The sequence below is a fragment of the Narcine bancroftii genome, chromosome 4, assembly GCF_036971445.1.
Source record: "Narcine bancroftii isolate sNarBan1 chromosome 4, sNarBan1.hap1, whole genome shotgun sequence".
Lineage (NCBI taxonomy): Eukaryota > Metazoa > Chordata > Chondrichthyes > Torpediniformes > Narcinidae > Narcine > Narcine bancroftii.
In genome coordinates, this window is record NC_091472.1 from 299,409,437 (window position 1) to 299,430,562 (window position 21,126).

At 49.9% G+C, this 21,126-nt stretch overlaps 1 protein-coding gene across 16 annotated transcripts in view; it reads right to left on the reverse strand.

Moving 5' to 3' along the window:
- LOC138762153 (myosin-IIIb-like) overlaps nucleotides 1-21,126 on the reverse strand; it is a 550,501-nt gene that overhangs the window by 70,364 nt on the left and 459,011 nt on the right. For all 16 annotated transcript variants that reach the window (XR_011356778.1, XR_011356777.1, XM_069935663.1 and 13 more), the window contains 3 exons: nucleotides 16,629-16,738; nucleotides 16,203-16,249; nucleotides 15,844-15,987 (listed from right to left, as the gene is read on the reverse strand). Coding sequence is in view for 14 of the 16 variants with exons in the window: in XM_069935663.1 (XP_069791764.1) it covers nucleotides 15,855-15,987; nucleotides 16,203-16,249; nucleotides 16,629-16,738 (290 nt within the window). In the remaining 2 variants the exon portion in view is untranslated. The remainder of the gene's footprint in view (nucleotides 1-15,843; nucleotides 15,988-16,202; nucleotides 16,250-16,628; nucleotides 16,739-21,126) is intronic.

Below are 21,126 nucleotides of genomic sequence, written 5' to 3' on the forward strand. Positions count from 1 at the left end.
TGGATTTTTAATCAGTGTATGGACAGAAGATTATACACAGGTGGTTGAAAGAGCTGAAAAAACCAAATTGAGGGAAAACCTTCCACAGAAACCCATAATTGAAGAAAGATTTTCTAGGAGAACAGAATGACAAGGAAAGTGCATAATAAATATTGCTTCTTGACACTATTTCCAATATTTTAAAGTTATTTTTCTTTATTTCATGTTTCTCAATTACCCTGTCAGTCAAACCTGAATCTTTTCTTCCCAGAAATTTAGGCTGGTGAGTCTGACATCAGTAGTAGGTAAATTATTGTAAGGTCTTCTAAGAGATCAGATATTCAATTATTTGGATACCCAGAAACTGATTAGGGATAGTCAACATGGCTTTCTGCGTGGTAAGTCAGGTTTAACTAATCTTATACATGTGGCAGCCCGCTGCCGCGGCGATCGAGCTGGCGCTCCGGGTGGTCAGCACAACCAAATGCCAGCTGCCCAACAAGTGAACTGGTGGGTGAATGGCAAGGGCAGCTTAAAGGCCACCAACTCCAAAATGGCGCTGGCCTTGCTGCGCAGCCAACAGACAAGGACAGTGTATGGGGAAGAATGGCATTGTTATGCAGGAAAGTACCTGCGCGTGGGAAACCCGCTTTTTTTATGCATGTTGTAACGTCAGCCAAGGGGGGGGGGGGGGCCACGGCAGGAATAGTGCAAGTATAAAAGTTGGGCCTGAGCCCTAATAAAACTCAGAGCTTACCCTGACAATACTGTGTGTTCTTTCAAGTGGCACGCGGTTGCAATTGGTGACCCCGACGGATTAGACGGCATCTAAACCCAGTGATGAGTGAACAGGCAGCAGTCAACACAGTCACTCTCGAGCTGCCAACCTTCTGGATGAATCGACCACGCATGTGGTTTGACCAGACTGAGGCACAGTTCCAAATCTGGCAGTACACAACAGAATCTATGGCGAGACCCTGGACCAACAGGACACAGCAAGCTGGGTGGCCACCTTCATCCAGGATCCCCCATCGGAAGAAGTGTACACCACCTTTAAGGACTTGCTGATTGAGATTTTTGGATTCTCACAGCATGAGAGGGGCATGTCTGCTCCACCTGGACGGGCGAGGGACAGTCCTCCGTCAGCTCTCCGGAACGAGCCGCCGGCCCTCCGGAACGAGCCGCCGGCCCTCCGGAACGAGCCGCCGGCCCTCCGGAACGAGCCGCCGGCCCTCCGGAACGAGCCGCCGGCCCTCCGCAACGAGCCGCCGGCCCTCCGCAACGAGCCGCCGGCCCTCCGCAACGAGCCGCCGGCCCTCCGCAACGAGCCGCCGGCCCTCCGCAACGAGCCGCCGGCCCTCCGCAACGAGCCGCCGGCCCTCCGCAACGAGCCGCCGGCCCTCCGCAACGAGCCGCCGGCCCTCCGCAACGAGCCGCCGGCCCTCCGCAACGAGCCGCCGGCCCTCCGGAACGAGCCGCCGGCCCTCCGCAACGAGCCGCCGGCCCTCCGCAACGAGCCGCCGGCCCTCCGCAACGAGCCGCCGGCCCTCCGCAACGAGCCGCCGGCCCTCCGCAACGAGCCGCCGGCCCTCCGCAACGAGCCGCCGGCCCTCCGCAACGAGCCGCCGGCCCTCCGCAACGAGCCGCCGGCCCTCCGCAACGAGCCGCCGGCCCTCCGCAACGAGCCGCCGGCCCTCCGCAACGAGCCGCCGGCCCTCCGCAACGAGCCGCCGGCCCTCCGCAACGAGCCGCCGGCCCTCCGCAACGAGCCGCCGGCCCTCCGCAACGAGCCGCCGGCCCTCCGCAACGAGCCGCCGGCCCTCCGCAACGAGCCGCCGGCCCTCCGCAACGAGCCGCCGGCCCTCCGGAACGAGCCGCCGGCCCTCCGGAACGAGCCGCCGGCCCTCCGGAACGAGCCGCCGGCCCTCCGGAACGAGCCGCCGGCCCTCCGGAACGAGCCGCCGGCCCTCCGGAACGAGCCGCCGGCCCTCCGGAACGAGCCGCCGGCCCTCCGGAACGAGCCGCCGGCCCTCCGGAACGAGCCGCCGGCCCTCCGGAACGAGCCGCCGGCCCTCCGCAACGAGCCGCCGGCCCTCCGCAACGAGCCGCCGGCCCTCCGCAACGAGCCGCCGGCCCTCCGCAACGAGCCGCCGGCCCTCCGCAACGAGCCGCCGGCCCTCCGCAACGAGCCGCCGGCCCTCCGCAACGAGCCGCCGGCCCTCCGCAACGAGCCGCCGGCCCTCCGCAACGAGCCGCCGGCCCTCCGCAACGAGCCGCCGGCCCTCCGCAACGAGCCGCCGGCCCTCCGCAACGAGCCGCCGGCCCTCCGGAACGAGCCGCCGGCCCTCCGGAACGAGCCGCCGGCCCTCCGGAACGAGCCGCCGGCCCTCCGGAACGAGCCGCCGGCCCTCCGGAACGAGCCGCCGGCCCTCCGGAACGAGCCGCCGGCCCTCCGGAACGAGCCGCCGGCCCTCCGGAACGAGCCGCCGGCCCTCCGGAACGAGCCGCCGGCCCTCCGGAACGAGCCGCCGGCCCTCCGGAACGAGCCGCCGGCCCTCCGGAACGAGCCGCCGGCCCTCCGGAACGAGCCGCCGGCCCTCCGGAACGAGCCGCCGGCCCTCCGGAACGAGCCGCCGGCCCTCCGGAACGAGCCGCCGGCCCTCCGGAACGAGCCGCCGGCCCTCCGGAACGAGCCGCCGGCCCTCCGGAACGAGCCGCCGGCCCTCCGGAACGAGCCGCCGGCCCTCCGGAACGAGCCGCCGGCCCTCCGGAACGAGCCGCCGGCCCTCCTGGGCAAATATGAGCCCTGCATCATGTTTGAGCAGGTATTTCTGGAGCAACTGCGCGAGGAATCCAACTGCTCCTGATTGACATAGATTTCAGTGACCCCCCCTGGAATGTTACAGCACATGCAGACAATCTGTGGAAATAGAAGAGAGAGTGCTTGGCATCCGTGGGGCTCATCACTAAACCCTGCAGCCAGACCCATGTAGAACCGCCAAGAGAACAGCAGAGCCGCAGGTGAGGTGATCCAGACTACCAGTGGTGTTTCTACAACCAGAGGTGTGGGTGCCAGAGCCCACCAGTGCAGGCCGTCATGCATGTTTCATGGAAACGTTGGGGCCAGCCGTCACTAATTGCCTTGACGGCTGGCCACCAAGATAGCCTCTTGTACGTTTGGGACCACTAGTCCAGATGATGCTTCCTTGTGGACTGGAGCAGAGGTCAGCGTCTGACCCCCATCGGGACAGGATGCCAGGAATAGGCAGTCGGGCCCCACACTGAGGGATGATGACACCAACAGCACGATTCAGACATATGGTACCTGCAAGGTCCAGCTGCAGGTGTTCATGCTGGCCACAGTGGAACAGCCACTCCTCAGGGCAGCCACAAGCCTGCTAGTAGACCTCAAGGGAAAGAAATTGGTCCACACCAAGACATTTCAAATCTTCCCCCAGCACTCCACCTACACTCCGTACAGAGATTGAACAATGAGTACGCCAGGGTCCCGGCCAGGTTCCCTGCAGTGCTCACCCCCCAATTCACTATGGTGATGCTCCAACATGAAGTACAGTACCACATCCAGACCCAGGGTCTATCACTCCACGCAAAGGCAAGACATCTTCATCCGGGAAAGCTCCAGCTGACGAAGGAGGAATTCAGGAAGCTGGATGAGCTCGGCATCATACGGTAATCGGACAACACATGGGCCTCTCCCCTGTATGGTACCCAAAGCAACTGGGGCCTGGAGACCATGCAGCAACTACTGCCGACTCAACGAAGCCACAACACTGGATCGGTACCCCGTGCCACAAATCCAGGACTTTGAGCTAACTTGCACGGGTCAAGGATTTTCTCCAAGGTGAACCTCATGCTGGAATATCCCCAAGACTGTCATCATCACCCTGTTCAGCCTCTTCGAATTCCCCTGAATGCCATTTGGGCTAAAGAATGCCATTCAGACCTTCTGGCAACTCATGGATTCGGTGGGCTGAGACCTTCATGTACCTGGATGACATCCTGGTGGTGAGCAGGAACTAACAGGAGCATATGGTGCACCTGTACACCCGAATGAGCGAGTTCAGCCTGACGATCAACCCAGCCAAATTCCAGTTCGGATTGAAGGTCATTGACCTCCTGGGCAAAAGGGAAGGAGCCACACCGCTACCCAGTAAAGTGCAAGCCATCCAGAACTTCCCTAAACCCAACATGATCAAGGGACTACAGGAGTTCATGGGGATGATCAATTTCTATCGCAGGTTCATCTTCTCAGCTGCCTGGATCATGCGCCCTTTGTTCACCTGGATGGCAGGCAAAGACATCACCTGGAACAAGGAGTCAGCGGAAGCCTTCATGAAGGCCAAGGAAGCCCTGGTGGATGCTGCTCTCCTGGCACATCCCAGGTCAGATGCTCCAACGACCCTGACGGTGGATGCCTCGGGAATGGCAATTGGCAGAGTTCTGGAGCAGCAGATCAAAGGAAGTTGGCAGCCACTGGCTTTCTTCAGCAAACATCCGTGGCTTCCAGAACTGAAGTACAGCGCTTTCGACAGGGAGCTATGGGCACTGTACTTGGCTATCCGCCACTTCAGGTACTTCCTAGATGGCAGGTCCTTCATGGCTTTCACAGACCACAAGCCCTGACTTTCGCCTTGCCTAAGATCTTGGACCCTTGGCCATCCCCCCAGCGACGACACCTCTCTTACATCTCTGAGTACACCACAGATGTAAGGCATGTCTCTGGCAAGGACAACATGGTGGCCGACACGCTGTCCAGGAAAAATATCCACACTATCAAGGAGAGTGAACTTTGTGGCACTGGCAGAGACGCTGCAGAAAGATGAGGAGATGCCCCAATATAGGACTACCATATTGGGTTTGCAGATGCAGGACATCCCAGTCGGCACAAGTAATACCACCCTCCTGTGTGTCATGGCCACTGGTCAGGTCAGACCCATCATCCCGGCAGCTTATAGATAACAGGTTTTCAACTCCATCCACGGATTGGCTCATCCATCCATCAGGACCATGGTCCAGCTGGTGGCCAGCAGATAGGTGTGGCATGAATTGCAAAAATAGGTCAGCAGGTGAGCGAAGGCATACACGCAGTGCTAAACAACCAAGGTACAGCAGCACACCAAGACCCCACCTCAGCACTTAGAGCCTGTGGAATGAAGATTTGACCACATCCACGTGGACATAGTAGGATACTTGCTGGTATTCCAGGGCTTCCGTTAACTATTCATGATGGTTGACTGCTTCACCAGGTGGCCAGAGCTGTCCTGCTGGCAGACACATCCACAACCTTGTGCACCAGGGCCCTCATCTTGTCCTGGTGGCATGTTTCGGCTTACAGTCCCACATTACATCCGACAGAGGGACCCATTTCACCTCCAGTCCGTGGTCTGACCTCGCTAGCCTGTGGGGCGCCCAGCTGCATCACACAACAGCTTACCACTCACAGTCCAATAGGTTGGTGGAGTGCTTCCACAGGTACCTCAAAACCGTGCTCATGACCAGACTCCAAGGACCCAACTGGGTAGACGAGCTGTTGGGCATCCGCAAGGCACCCAAGGAGGACCTCAACACCTTTTTGGCCGAACTCGTCTATGGAGCTCCACTGGTGGTCCCGAGAGAATATGCATCATCCCCAGGCAGATAGCAGGACAACTCTGCAGCGTTCCTCAGCAGGCTAAGGGAAAGAGTTGGCAATCTGGCCCCGATTCCACCTTCCAGACGTGGACACGCAAGGACCAACGTACCCAAAGACCTGCAGGACTGTGAGTATGTTTTCATTCGCAGGGTCCACATCGTCCACCACTTCAGAGGCCATATGAGGGTCCATTCCAGGTCATCTGCAACAACAGGGCCACGTTTGAGCTGTAGGTTGGTGGCAAGATGGAGGTCTTTACCACAGGCAGCTGAAGCCGGCACACCTGGACCCAACGCGCCCGGTTGGGACACCAGCACCACGCCGAAGAGGAAGGCCACTGAAGGCTGCAGAGACTTTGCCTCCAGACACCAATGACAATACCATCAGTTCTGGGATGGAGATCATGTGGCAGCCCACTGCCGCAATGATTGAGCCGGCGCTCCAGCCAGCGAGCGCAACCAAAGGCCAGCAGCCTGTGCAGTGGCATTTGCCCCAACAAGCGAACTGGAGGGTGAACAGCAAGGGAAACTTAAAGGCCAGTGACCCCAAAATGGTACTGGCCAACAGGCAGGGACAGTGCATGGGGAAGAAAGGCATTATTATGCAGGAAAGTACCCATACGCTGGAAACCTGCTTTTGTTATGCACGTTGTGACATCAGCCAAGGGGGTCATGGTGGGAACAGTGCAAGTATAAAAGTCGGCCCGGAGACCTAATAAAACTCAGAGCTTAACCTGACTACACTAGGCGTGTGTGTCTTCTTTCGAGTAGCTTGCAGCTACATATAGTTATTTTGAGGAGATTACCAGGACAGTTGATGAAGAAAAGGCTGTGGATGTTGTCTACATGGACTTTAGTAAGGCCTTTGACAAGGTCCCACATGGGCAGTTCGTCAGTAAGGTTCATATGCTAGGTATTCATGGTGAAATAGTGCACTGGATTTGACACTGGCTGGACGGAAGAAGCCAGAGAGTAGTAGTGGATGATTGCTTCTCAGTCTTGAGGCCTGTGACTGGTGGTGTGCCTCAGGGATCAGTGCTGGGACCATTGATGCTTGTCATCTATATCAATGATCTGGATGATAATGTGGTAAATTGGAACAGCAAGTTTGCAGATGACATTAAGATTGGATGCATTGTAGACAGTGAAGAAGGTTTTCAAAGCTTGCAGAGGGATCTGGACCAGCTGGAAAAATGGGCTGAAAAATGGCAGATTGAATTTAATGCAGATAAGTGTGGGGTGTTGCATTTTGGAAGGACAAACCAAGAAAGAACAACAAGAAAGAATGGTGCATGGTAGGGCACTGAGGAGTGTGGTAGAACAGAAGGACCTGGGAATACAGAATCATAATTCCCTGAAAGAGGCATCTCAGGTAGATAGGGTTGTGAAGAAAGCTTTTGGCATAATGGCCTTCATAAATCATATTGAGTATAGGAGTTGGGATGTAATAGTAAAGTTGTATTGGTAAGGCCAAATTTGGAGTATTATGTGCAGTTTTGGTCATCCAACTACATGAAAGATATCAATAAGATAAAAAGAGTGCAGGGAAGATTTACTAGGATGTTGCCCGGACTTCCGGAACTGATTTACAGGGGAAGGTTGAACTGGTTAGAACTTTATTTCCTTGAGCATATATGAATGAAGAGAGATATGTAAAATTATGAGGGTGATAGAGTGAATTTAGATAGGGGAAACTTCTTCGCAGAGAGTGAAGAAGCTGCCAGCTGAGGTGGTGAATGCAGGCTCATTTTAACATCTAAGAAGAATTTTGACAGGTAATGGATGGGAATGGCATGGAAGGCTATGGACAGGATGCAGGTCAGAGGAACTAGGCAAAAAAAAGTGGTTTGGCACTGACTAGAGGGGCCAAAGGAGCCCATTTCTGTGCTGTAATGTTCTTTTTAATGCTCTTATATTTTTAGTATTCCTTTCCCCATTTCTGTAAATTTAGATCTCTCTGACTCTAAACAACTAATAGTAAAGTTCACAGTAAAGATGAAGACAGATTCATTTACTGCTTTATCACATTACAAAAAAAAACTTTACATACATTGTTTTCCTTTGGAGTGCAACAATTATTTTGTAGACTGCATTAATTTTAATAGCCAAGTTCATCAGAAAAGAACACAGAGACAGGTAAAATGAAAGAGATCAGAAGCAAATCAAATCAAAAGGTTAAATACAAAATAAATGTAATATATATCTATCTATCTATATATATCTATCTATATATAGATAGATATATATATCTATCTATATATATATATAGATAGATATATATATATACACACACACACACACACACACACACATACACACAAAAAAAGTCATGATCACTGTACAAACTGAAAATCTAACCACACATAAAAAGGATGAGACGAATATTTGGAAAGAGATTGAAAGGTCATTAAAAAAGGTACATTTTAAGAAGAACTAACAATTTTTGCTCCCTGCTGCTTGATATACTGGGAAATTTCCCAACAGAATTGCATTGTTGGGCTCTAAACACAGTGGACCCCCTAAAATATGGTCAACAAGCTCTGGCCACCAAGCTCTGGCCACCAAGCTCTGGCCACCAAGCTCTGGCCACCAAGCTCTGGCCACCAAGCTCTGGCCACCAAGCTCTGGCCACCAAGCTCTGGCCACCAAGCTCTGGCCACCAAGCTCTGGCCACCAAGCTCTGGCCACCAAGCTCTGGCCACCAAGCTCTGGCCACCAAGCTCTGGCCACCAAGCTCTGGCCACCAAGCTCTGGCCACCAAGCTCTGGCCACCAAGCTCTGGCCACCAAGCTCTGGCCACCAAGCTCTGGCCACCAAGCTCTGGCCACCAAGCTCTGGCCACCAAGCTCTGGCCACCAAGCTCTGGCCACCAAGCTCTGGCCACCAAGCTCTGGCCACCAAGCTCTGGCCACCAAGCTCTGGCCACCAAGCTCTGGCCACCAAGCTCTGGCCACCAAGCTCTGGCCACCAAGCTCTGGCCACCAAGCTCTGGCCACCAAGCTCTGGCCACCAAGCTCTGGCCACCAAGCTCTGGCCACCAAGCTCTGGCCACCAAGCTCTGGCCACCAAGCTCTGGCCACCAAGCTCTGGCCACCAAGCTCTGGCCACCAAGCTCTGGCCACCAAGCTCTGGCCACCAAGCTCTGGCCACCAAGCTCTGGCCACCAAGCTCTGGCCACCAAGCTCTGGCCACCAAGCTCTGGCCACCAAGCTCTGGCCACCAAGCTCTGGCCACCAAGCTCTGGCCACCAAGCTCTGGCCACCAAGCTCTGGCCACCAAGCTCTGGCCACCAAGCTCTGGCCACCAAGCTCTGGCCACCAAGCTCTGGCCACCAAGCTCTGGCCACCAAGCTCTGGCCACCAAGCTCTGGCCACCAAGCTCTGGCCACCAAGCTCTGGCCACCAAGCTCTGGCCACCAAGCTCTGGCCACCAAGCTCTGGCCACCAAGCTCTGGCCACCAAGCTCTGGCCACCAAGCTCTGGCCACCAAGCTCTGGCCACCAAGCTCTGGCCACCAAGCTCTGGCCACCAAGCTCTGGCCACCAAGCTCTGGCCACCAAGCTCTGGCCACCAAGCTCTGGCCACCAAGCTCTGGCCACCAAGCTCTGGCCACCAAGCTCTGGCCACCAAGCTCTGGCCACCAAGCTCTGGCCACCAAGCTCTGGCCACCAAGCTCTGGCCACCAAGCTCTGGCCACCAAGCTCTGGCCACCAAGCTCTGGCCACCAAGCTCTGGCCACCAAGCTCTGGCCACCAAGCTCTGGCCACCAAGCTCTGGCCACCAAGCTCTGGCCACCAAGCTCTGGCCACCAAGCTCTGGCCACCAAGCTCTGGCCACCAAGCTCTGGCCACCAAGCTCTGGCCACCAAGCTCTGGCCACCAAGCTCTGGCCACCAAGCTCTGGCCACCAAGCTCTGGCCACCAAGCTCTGGCCACCAAGCTCTGGCCACCAAGCTCTGGCCACCAAGCTCTGGCCACCAAGCTCTGGCCACCAAGCTCTGGCCACCAAGCTCTGGCCACCAAGCTCTGGCCACCAAGCTCTGGCCACCAAGCTCTGGCCACCAAGCTCTGGCCACCAAGCTCTGGCCACCAAGCTCTGGCCACCAAGCTCTGGCCACCAAGCTCTGGCCACCAAGCTCTGGCCACCAAGCTCTGGCCACCAAGCTCTGGCCACCAAGCTCTGGCCACCAAGCTCTGGCCACCAAGCTCTGGCCACCAAGCTCTGGCCACCAAGCTCTGGCCACCAAGCTCTGGCCACCAAGCTCTGGCCACCAAGCTCTGGCCACCAAGCTCTGGCCACCAAGCTCTGGCCACCAAGCTCTGGCCACCAAGCTCTGGCCACCAAGCTCTGGCCACCAAGCTCTGGCCACCAAGCTCTGGCCACCAAGCTCTGGCCACCAAGCTCTGGCCACCAAGCTCTGGCCACCAAGCTCTGGCCACCAAGCTCTGGCCACCAAGCTCTGGCCACCAAGCTCTGGCCACCAAGCTCTGGCCACCAAGCTCTGGCCACCAAGCTCTGGCCACCAAGCTCTGGCCACCAAGCTCTGGCCACCAAGCTCTGGCCACCAAGCTCTGGCCACCAAGCTCTGGCCACCAAGCTCTGGCCACCAAGCTCTGGCCACCAAGCTCTGGCCACCAAGCTCTGGCCACCAAGCTCTGGCCACCAAGCTCTGGCCACCAAGCTCTGGCCACCAAGCTCTGGCCACCAAGCTCTGGCCACCAAGCTCTGGCCACCAAGCTCTGGCCACCAAGCTCTGGCCACCAAGCTCTGGCCACCAAGCTCTGGCCACCAAGCTCTGGCCACCAAGCTCTGGCCACCAAGCTCTGGCCACCAAGCTCTGGCCACCAAGCTCTGGCCACCAAGCTCTGGCCACCAAGCTCTGGCCACCAAGCTCTGGCCACCAAGCTCTGGCCACCAAGCTCTGGCCACCAAGCTCTGGCCACCAAGCTCTGGCCACCAAGCTCTGGCCACCAAGCTCTGGCCACCAAGCTCTGGCCACCAAGCTCTGGCCACCAAGCTCTGGCCACCAAGCTCTGGCCACCAAGCTCTGGCCACCAAGCTCTGGCCACCAAGCTCTGGCCACCAAGCTCTGGCCACCAAGCTCTGGCCACCAAGCTCTGGCCACCAAGCTCTGGCCACCAAGCTCTGGCCACCAAGCTCTGGCCACCAAGCTCTGGCCACCAAGCTCTGGCCACCAAGCTCTGGCCACCAAGCTCTGGCCACCAAGCTCTGGCCACCAAGCTCTGGCCACCAAGCTCTGGCCACCAAGCTCTGGCCACCAAGCTCTGGCCACCAAGCTCTGGCCACCAAGCTCTGGCCACCAAGCTCTGGCCACCAAGCTCTGGCCACCAAGCTCTGGCCACCAAGCTCTGGCCACCAAGCTCTGGCCACCAAGCTCTGGCCACCAAGCTCTGGCCACCAAGCTCTGGCCACCAAGCTCTGGCCACCAAGCTCTGGCCACCAAGCTCTGGCCACCAAGCTCTGGCCACCAAGCTCTGGCCACCAAGCTCTGGCCACCAAGCTCTGGCCACCAAGCTCTGGCCACCAAGCTCTGGCCACCAAGCTCTGGCCACCAAGCTCTGGCCACCAAGCTCTGGCCACCAAGCTCTGGCCACCAAGCTCTGGCCACCAAGCTCTGGCCACCAAGCTCTGGCCACCAAGCTCTGGCCACCAAGCTCTGGCCACCAAGCTCTGGCCACCAAGCTCTGGCCACCAAGCTCTGGCCACCAAGCTCTGGCCACCAAGCTCTGGCCACCAAGCTCTGGCCACCAAGCTCTGGCCACCAAGCTCTGGCCACCAAGCTCTGGCCACCAAGCTCTGGCCACCAAGCTCTGGCCACCAAGCTCTGGCCACCAAGCTCTGGCCACCAAGCTCTGGCCACCAAGCTCTGGCCACCAAGCTCTGGCCACCAAGCTCTGGCCACCAAGCTCTGGCCACCAAGCTCTGGCCACCAAGCTCTGGCCACCAAGCTCTGGCCACCAAGCTCTGGCCACCAAGCTCTGGCCACCAAGCTCTGGCCACCAAGCTCTGGCCACCAAGCTCTGGCCACCAAGCTCTGGCCACCAAGCTCTGGCCACCAAGCTCTGGCCACCAAGCTCTGGCCACCAAGCTCTGGCCACCAAGCTCTGGCCACCAAGCTCTGGCCACCAAGCTCTGGCCACCAAGCTCTGGCCACCAAGCTCTGGCCACCAAGCTCTGGCCACCAAGCTCTGGCCACCAAGCTCTGGCCACCAAGCTCTGGCCACCAAGCTCTGGCCACCAAGCTCTGGCCACCAAGCTCTGGCCACCAAGCTCTGGCCACCAAGCTCTGGCCACCAAGCTCTGGCCACCAAGCTCTGGCCACCAAGCTCTGGCCACCAAGCTCTGGCCACCAAGCTCTGGCCACCAAGCTCTGGCCACCAAGCTCTGGCCACCAAGCTCTGGCCACCAAGCTCTGGCCACCAAGCTCTGGCCACCAAGCTCTGGCCACCAAGCTCTGGCCACCAAGCTCTGGCCACCAAGCTCTGGCCACCAAGCTCTGGCCACCAAGCTCTGGCCACCAAGCTCTGGCCACCAAGCTCTGGCCACCAAGCTCTGGCCACCAAGCTCTGGCCACCAAGCTCTGGCCACCAAGCTCTGGCCACCAAGCTCTGGCCACCAAGCTCTGGCCACCAAGCTCTGGCCACCAAGCTCTGGCCACCAAGCTCTGGCCACCAAGCTCTGGCCACCAAGCTCTGGCCACCAAGCTCTGGCCACCAAGCTCTGGCCACCAAGCTCTGGCCACCAAGCTCTGGCCACCAAACTCTGGCTAAAAGTCATCAGCTGAAGCAAGAGGATCTATGTCTCAAAATGGTAGACGCTTAAGCAGACAAAGAATTGCCAGAGGAATTCAGTAGGTCAGATAATGGCCTGTCAACATTTCAGATCTGGATCTTTTGTCAAGACCAGAAGTAAGGTGGTGATATAATTTATATATGGAGGAAAGAAGCTGAGGAAAGGCCCAGAAGTGAATTGACCGAAATTGGACGAGTCCAAGAACAGACATATCATTGCAGGAATGGTTGGGGGGAGTTAAATAGTTGGCTGCAGGGGGCTCAAGTTTAGGCCACAAATAGAGCACCGGTGCTTGGTGGAGCAGTCACCCAAACTGCGATTGGACTCACAATGTAGAAGATGCCTCACCAGATACATCCTCGATTGCTCTTCCTTCCCCATCCATCCTTTCAGCCCCCCTAGGAACTTTCTGCTGTAACCACAGAAAGAGCAAAATGTCCTCACATCTCAATCCAGGGCCTCTAGGTGAGGTGAAGCTTTACATGTACATTATCCAAGCTGACCTACAGTATTCAGCGTACCTGGCGTCCTCTACATGGTGAGACTGAGCACAGATTGGGAAATAGCTTGCATTTGTTTGTGGGTCTAAACTTCCTGCAGCCAACTATTTTCTCTGCCCTGACCACAACCATAATTCTTATTGTCATTCAATATCAAGGTAATGCCACATTTAAACTTGAACTACTAAACATTCCTCTCAGACAGCCTTAAGTGTTAATTTTAGTAAACCTCACTCCATTCTGATTCCATCTCCTCCTTACCTTAAAAATTTCCTCTATTTCTTTCCCTCCCACCAAATGAATTTTCTCACTGCCCCCCTTCTTCACCTCTCACACCTTCTGTCCTATCACCCCTAGGCCCCTCCCCAAGCTTCTTTACCCCCTTCATACATGTAATATCACCCTCTTCCACCTCATCTAGATAAAGTGCCCAGAAATGAAAAGTTAATTGACTATTTCTACCCATAGATTGTGCTGGACCTACTGAGTTCCTCTTGCAATTCTTCACCTACACAATATATCAATAAGCAGGCCAGCCACTGGACATCCATATTCAGGATATTCACTTCTTAAGATTGGAACTCAACTTTATGAGGCAGTTATAGTAAAGAAAGTTTTTATTTTTGCCTTTGTAAATTTAGTACATTTATGAAAAATAATCAATGAAACAGTCCTTAAAATTAATGTTGGTCTTCAAGGATATTCAATTAAAAAAAGTACACCCTATTTGCATAATTGCAAACTCAATGGAATGAGGGATAGGGCACTTATCTAGGCAATTTCCTTTTTTCAGATTTCAAAAAGGTGCACAGCCAATAGAGAAGAGGGAAAGCTCATAATAAAAGCTCTGCCAGAGATCTGGAAGATGGTTAGTTGGTTAGTTCTTCAGTTGGTCAATGTTATGTGGCAAGATGAAACTTGGTTATATTTTTATGTTGGAAATAATGGAATAAACTTAATTGTAACTCTTCATATTAAAATGATATGAAATCAACTTTTGATAAGAATTTTACATTGTAAATTTTCTTTCAATTTTGAAATCACAATACTGTATTTTACAAACCATAAACTCCTTCAAATTATTTACTTTTTAAATGAACTCCACCAAGGTCAGTGACATCTGTTCTTTGGAATGGAAAAATTGATGAAACCAGCTTTGAACTATACACAGATGATATCCCACATATAGATTCACTTAAGTTACGGCATATAATGCTTGTATATCATACAAATTCTGGTTTTGGCTGTTGATTTCTAGAAGTAAAATGCTTAAGTGAGCTTCTGCAAGCCAAATGTAAAACTGCTGGGACTTTTAAGAACAGCCAAGAAAACATGTGGTGGACTTCCTGGCCACAGGTCTTAGTCTTTCAGTTTCACATTTGGTTCACAGGCAAATATATGAGTTCTGTACTTCCAGAATCTGGTGACAATAAAGAATGACAGAAGGATCTTGCATTTATTTAGCACCTTCGGTACCTGCAATATATCTCAGACTACTTCTCTCAAGAAATTAGCTATTTTTAGAGTTATTTCTGATTCTGAGCTTTGCACACAATGTTTCATAAATGGCAATAAGATTGATGGCCAGTTGATGCTGTGCATGATACTAGGAAAACACACTATTTTTCCTTGGAAAAACTTCCATGTATTTTTTAAAACAATCCATCCAAACAGGCCAACAAGTTCTTAGGTTAATGTCTCTCACTTGAAAAATGAAAATTCTGTGGGTCCAGCATAATATTATTTTATATCAAATCTGATTTTGAGTGATTAACGCTGACAAGACACAAAACAAATATCTTCTATTCCCAAGCCCTGAAACATCTTACCTTGATGAGCTCCAATAAACCAATAAAACCAGACCTATAGATTAGCTGAACATTTTTTATTTATGAAGTTTCAGAAATGTACAGATCATGTATAAATAATGTACCAGTAAAGGGAAGTCTAGAAATGTGCCAATTGTAAATAAATTACATTCTGAAGAAGGACCTATACTAGTTGAATTATTTCCAGTTATATATTAGCTGTCGTGGGCATATATCATAACCTGGAGGCAGCAAGGGCCACCTGGACAGCCCATTTGTTACTCTGCAAACTAATGCCTAAAACATGAGGTCTCCACACTGTTCCAAGCCCATGCTGTGCAACTTGGGGAAATTTATTTTAGTGACAGGTGTGCAAGGTTGGATTCATTACTTCTGAATTCAATTCCTGTTCTAAATGAGGTGCAGTTTTCATTTGCCTCTACCAATAGTAGCTTGCTACTTACAATACTGAGACACAAATACAGATTTTCAGCATTTCTGAATCAATAACTCTACAAATGTTATCAAATTTAACTGATTTAGAAATATGGAAACAATTTTGAATGGAATTACAAATAGTTTCTAACATTCACATTATTGGTTTTTCATTGGTCTGTATATTTTTCTTTTTTTTTACATATTTCATGAAAAATGTCATTTTTCTTACAGAATAATTTTAATGCAAAACATAGCACAAATATAGATCCATCAGTGCACAAAGTGTTAATAAATTAATAATGGAATTGAGTGAAAACTTAATAGATCAATACTGCATGAATTTTCATACTTGCAAGTAGAATTAAAACCCCACTAAAGCTGGAATTGAATGAAACAGCAAAAGGCACATCGATTGATTTCTAAAAAATCATTGCGAATGCGCTCCATAGAAACAATTTTTAGTTGACAAGATTTTCATCCTTATAGAAAATCTAATGATGATTAGTGAACCATTTCTCTCGGCGTATTTGAGTCTTACTTCACATATTTAAAAAAAACTTTTCTAACTGTTAATTCAATATAATTTTTTAAAACTTGCCAATGTAAAAATTAGTTTGAAATATTTTAATAAGAAATATAAAGTCATTAGATTACCTTTAAGTCTTTTAGCTTTGAGTTAATCCTGGACCTCTTGGAATAGGAAGAGGAGAGTTTAATGAATCCTTTTCCTCAGGGATAGATTCAACAGCTGATAGTGATTTGTAATACTCATCCTCAATGTCCAGCACTTTGATTTGGCTGTGATAAGGAGGGAAAAAGATAGTCACAAGTGACCTATCAGCACATGTAATAACTTTCCATTCAAAGAACTGCTATTAAAAACATCAGTCATAAAATAAAGATTAATTTTCTAAATTGTTCAGTCAATTTTATGAAAGAATAAAAAATTAAACCTATTAAACAATAGTCTTCTCTATTTACAGTTGGAAAGAACTAAAAGAGTAACTGTTTACCCAAGTTTTCTTGGCTTTCTTTTGCTCCCTTGATATTCTAGGATTCCCTGTGGAGAGGGCAAAGAACACACAGTCAACAGCAAAGCAGCAAGTCGTTAATTTTTAATTCAAAGTGATTTTGTGTTGAATGCAAGCAGATGCTGATAATATCAGAAGTCACAGCATAATTTTTTTGATCAAAGAGCTCAAGTGAGCCTGATGAAGCATGCATCTTGCTTGGCTTTGATAAACCACATCAATTATTCACCGTGACGGCAGACATCCTGACATGAAAGCAACAGATAAAGAGCATAAGCACATGTTCACGAAGACAGACAGAAGAAGAGCATGGGGGTGGGGCTGGAGAGGTTGGGGCAGGTATTTATAATGGTATTATCATCTGGACCCAAAGTCGGCAAAAGAGCTTTATTGCTACTTTGAACTCACATTTAACTGGTTATAATACAGGCTGTCCTCAGGGCTGTTCAGCATTTTGGGCTGCTGAGCTCGTCGACGTGGTGTTCTTAACTGTCTTTGTTCTGACTCTTTGCCTGATCCTAAATATTAAATCACAATGTTGTTAACCTTCCAATAATCCAAAGCTACATCTGTACTTGTTTACTGCCTTTTCAAAATGTTTACTGTTTTCTTCTGTTAATTGTTCATTTAAAACCATACTGTAGACTGCGAAATGCTAAACAAAAATAACAACATGGTTTCCAAGAAAAAATATTTTTGGGGAAAAAGCTAAACAATTCTACAGCAAAATGTTAATTGCCTCTGAATACTCGGCTTTTACCCAGTATTTTTGTGTTGTTCAATTTTATGTTCTGATCCACATCTTCTTGACCAGCTGCATCCTTGTCTTTATAATCAGATGCTTTGATTGTCAAGCTATGAATGCAATTTGATCGCCACGTTTTTCTTGATTCATTTAGAAAATACCATCCTCTAGATCATTTCTCTCTGTTACCACTTGTTAATAATACACTCACTTAACCATCCAGCAATTAAAGCAGTAAACAAGCTGGCATTAATGTTGAAAGAAACAAGACTTTGCTTTAACAGTCAGTTTTCTGGGTGACATCGTCATTAAAAGTGAAAATAGAGATGTTTTATATCCCTATTGGCGAAATGGTTAGCCCACCCACATACGAACCAATAGGAGTTACTCAGCAGAGTCAGACATACCTCAATAGGGGCCCTACAGTAAAGTAAAATGCCTTGTTTTTATTTAACCTTTTTGTAACATTAATTTTTAAATCTTTTTTATGTAGTTGGTAAGAGAGACTTAAGGAAGAAATCAAAACATGACTGCTTCACAGGGAAGGAAGCCCGTAACTTTTGAGTAGATTCCTGGGGGGGGCGGTGGGGGAAGATGGCATAACCATAAAAAGGTTGAAAATGACTGTTTTTGGTCAGCCCGATCACTATTTGATGTCTGTAGTCCAGCTTTTGCTGCTCTTTGTTACAAAAGCAACTGCATTTCAAAAATAATTCATGATCCTGCTGATGGCTCTGAGGATGTAAAGAAATACTATTCTTTTTCTTTTATGTATTGGAAGCCTCATAAGAAGAAGAAATTAATGATTTAAAGCAATATTACAAAAATATCAATACAGTAGGATTCAGGACACACCTCAACAGGTGGTTGCATAAGACGTTACTGATGTATAATTCAACATCTCACTCCACTATACCATGATTTTAAATTCCAAAATTGACGGAACATTTTTTTGTAAAATACTTGGCTAATTTATAGGACAAGTCCGTCAGAATCTCTCCCATCCAGTGCAGAATCTATGCTGCTTAATATAGACAAAAGATAAAATATCTCAAAAGTTTTTCCAACAATTCATGAATAAAAGTCTCATCTATCTATTCAGTGATTCTGTTGGAAAAAAAATCACTTTTATAACGTAGCACAAAAAATGATTTTTATTTGATGGTCCGATAAATTATAAATTGTATTGGGTAATTTGAAATCCCAGAACAGACAGGTGAGTAATGAGGGAGGGATTAACTGCTTCAAATCTGAAACCTGATCCCTAACCAGCCCAAATGTGTCTATTACTTGTTTTATTGGGCCTGGTTGTTGTGATGGGGTTAGAAATGGAAATGAATCTGAAGCTCAGATTTTAGCAGACAGCTGAAGTTAAATGGAATGCAAAAAAATTCCTTACATTTAGATTCAACAAAATCCTCGTATTACCAAGTTTACGATTGCAAAGCCTTCCCCAAAGACTGATGGAACTGTTGGAGGTGGGAGGCAGTGAATGGGGTGATGGAAGATTCAGGAATGATTTGAGGGAGAGTTATCTTCTGGCTCTTATATTTTAAGTTTGGGACCTGGATTTGTGAGGGTGCCAATGGGTAAATAGGGCCTCCAAGGGGCTTTGGGCATTAATAGCTTCCTAATCGTATCAATGATTCAGAACCAGGGACCAAGAAGTATGACTTGGATGCCTGAACCTTGGATTCACCACTGGAACAGATAGGAGGCTGAGTGGCTGTGAAGGTAACAGGAGTGAAAGAAGTGCTTTTATGGGTGTAGAGTGCGTCGAAAGAACCAAAAATTTGTGGATCCAAACCAAGGCTTTTATTAACTAAAAGACTGGAGCATATCACAAGTAGGTCGACCAGTCCAGAATGACCTGGTCTGGCTAGGAGCAATCCTTTAAGACCTGCCAGTAGGTGTGGCTACACTCTCAGCCAATCACAGTCATCCTACACTACAATCTGTACATATACACATTGGTGATAGAATCTGTAAGCACATTGTGTGTCTTTATGTCCAAGATAATAAAGGAACCTTGATTGGTTTTGTCTCATTATTGAGAACTCACTGTGCATGTACCAACTGAAAGACTCGTGTATGCACCAACTGAAGACTCGCACATGCGCACAGATATCAAGCCTATGGACCCTGGGACGGCAACTAACAAGGTAAGCACAGGCCAGAATATGGAAAGATTTGCCAAGGTTGATTGACAAATTCAGGAAGCTTTAATTTGTTATCATCAAATCTACGATGAAAAAAAGATTTGATTAAAATGTTTGCTTTAAGACTTCAGTTTTTCACGTGTGCAGGGAAAATTCCAACTTGCATCCATTTTGAGAAACGACTGACTGATCCTTCAGTCCCAATGACTGTTATATGTTGGGGAGTACTTAATAATTGAAACCAAGGTGAGAAGAGAACAGCCCACTTGTGTTTTTTCACAAATCATTAGGAAATGGATTTGTCAGATGCATGACGAAGAAAGACTAATGAGACTAATCAGAAGAGGTAGTTACGTGGCTGCATTAGATGAGACACCAGGTAAGGAACATGGTGTCCCACAGTAGGATATCAACTTATAGAGAAATTGTGTTTTTTGAGCAAAGGGAAGAGCAAATGAAGAAAAGCTGAAGGGACTCAGCAGGTCAGAACAAGTAGGGAGACTGCCTGACCAGCAGAGTTTCTACAGCTTTTTGTTGATTTGAGCTCAAGGTCTGAAAGTGAACACTGCCATATGCGTCTTGCTCTGAAACCTTCCAGAGCCTGCCAGAGATATATCTTGGAATATCCTGTTTACTATGAAAAAATGTGCAAGTTAAATGTTTGGTGTTTCAGTGGTTAAGGTAATTCATCTATTCAGTTGTGGTAATCCTAATCAAAATTGGTAGATGCTCAAATTTCTCACTCTCATTTTTCTTTGTTTCACAATTCTTGATAATCATTATTATTCCAGCCAGTGAAAAGTGAATGCACCAAGAAGGAAATGTATATGTCAGTTTTTGCCAGCAGTAATTATATTTTTTATGAGTTTGATGAGAAGATGACGCCAAAAAAAGCTCCATCTCCCCCTGATGAATGGGCTCCCCATACAGCCATGGCTGAGGTGAGAAGAACCCTATCTAAGGTAAACCCACACATGGTGGTTGGACCAGACAACATACGTGGTTGGGTGCTGAAGGACTGCGCAGACCAATTGACAGAGGTCTTCATGGATATCTTCAACACCTCACAGCAGCAATCTATGAAGGATTCAAGACAGCCACAATCATCCCTGTACATAAGAGGGCAATAATAACAGACCTCAATGACTATCACCCTGTGGCACTGACCTCCACCGTTATGAAATGCTTCGAGAGTTTTGTGATGGAATGCATCAAAGCACACCTCACAGAGACACTAGATCCATTTCAATTTGCCTATTGAAGAAACCATTTCACTGATGATAGGCCAAGGGCGACAACCTTTTACCATGCATGGGCCAGATGGTGAGTCAGTGATTGAAAGGCAGGCCACACTGATTTTTGGCTGTGTAGGTCCATGGGGAGGTGTGGGGGAACTGTTGGCGGACTGGGGGGGGGGGGGGTGGGGGGTGGTGCAGCAGCAGCATTAGACAGGTGTTGTATGGATACATTTAGATCTAGATCACAGGCTGGATCCAGAGGCCTGTGGGCTGGATAAATTTAGATTGTAGGCTGGATATCTAGCCTGCGGCCTGGATAAATTTGGATCATGGACCATAGGTTGCCCGCCCCTATCGCTTCACTCCATCCTGGCCCACGTGGAGAATGAGAATGGCACCTCATACACAAGATTGCTGTTCATTGACTTCACCTCAGCATTTAATACAATTATTCCCCAGAGGCTGGTGGAGAAGCTGTCCTCACTGGGACATCTCTCCAAATGGATCCTGGACTTCCTAATGGAAAGACCATAGACTTTTCAGGTCGCTAGCAGAATATCGAGTATTGTAATGCTGAGCGCTGGCACACTTCAGGGGTGTGAACTCAGCCCACTCCTGTTCATGCTACTGTCCCACGAACTGCATCGCCAGATCCAGCTCCAATAGTGTTATCAAGTTTGCAGATGACACCACAGTAGTTGGCCTCATCTGCAACAACGATGAGTCGCACTACAGAGAAGATAAGTAAAATGGCGCAAGCTTAA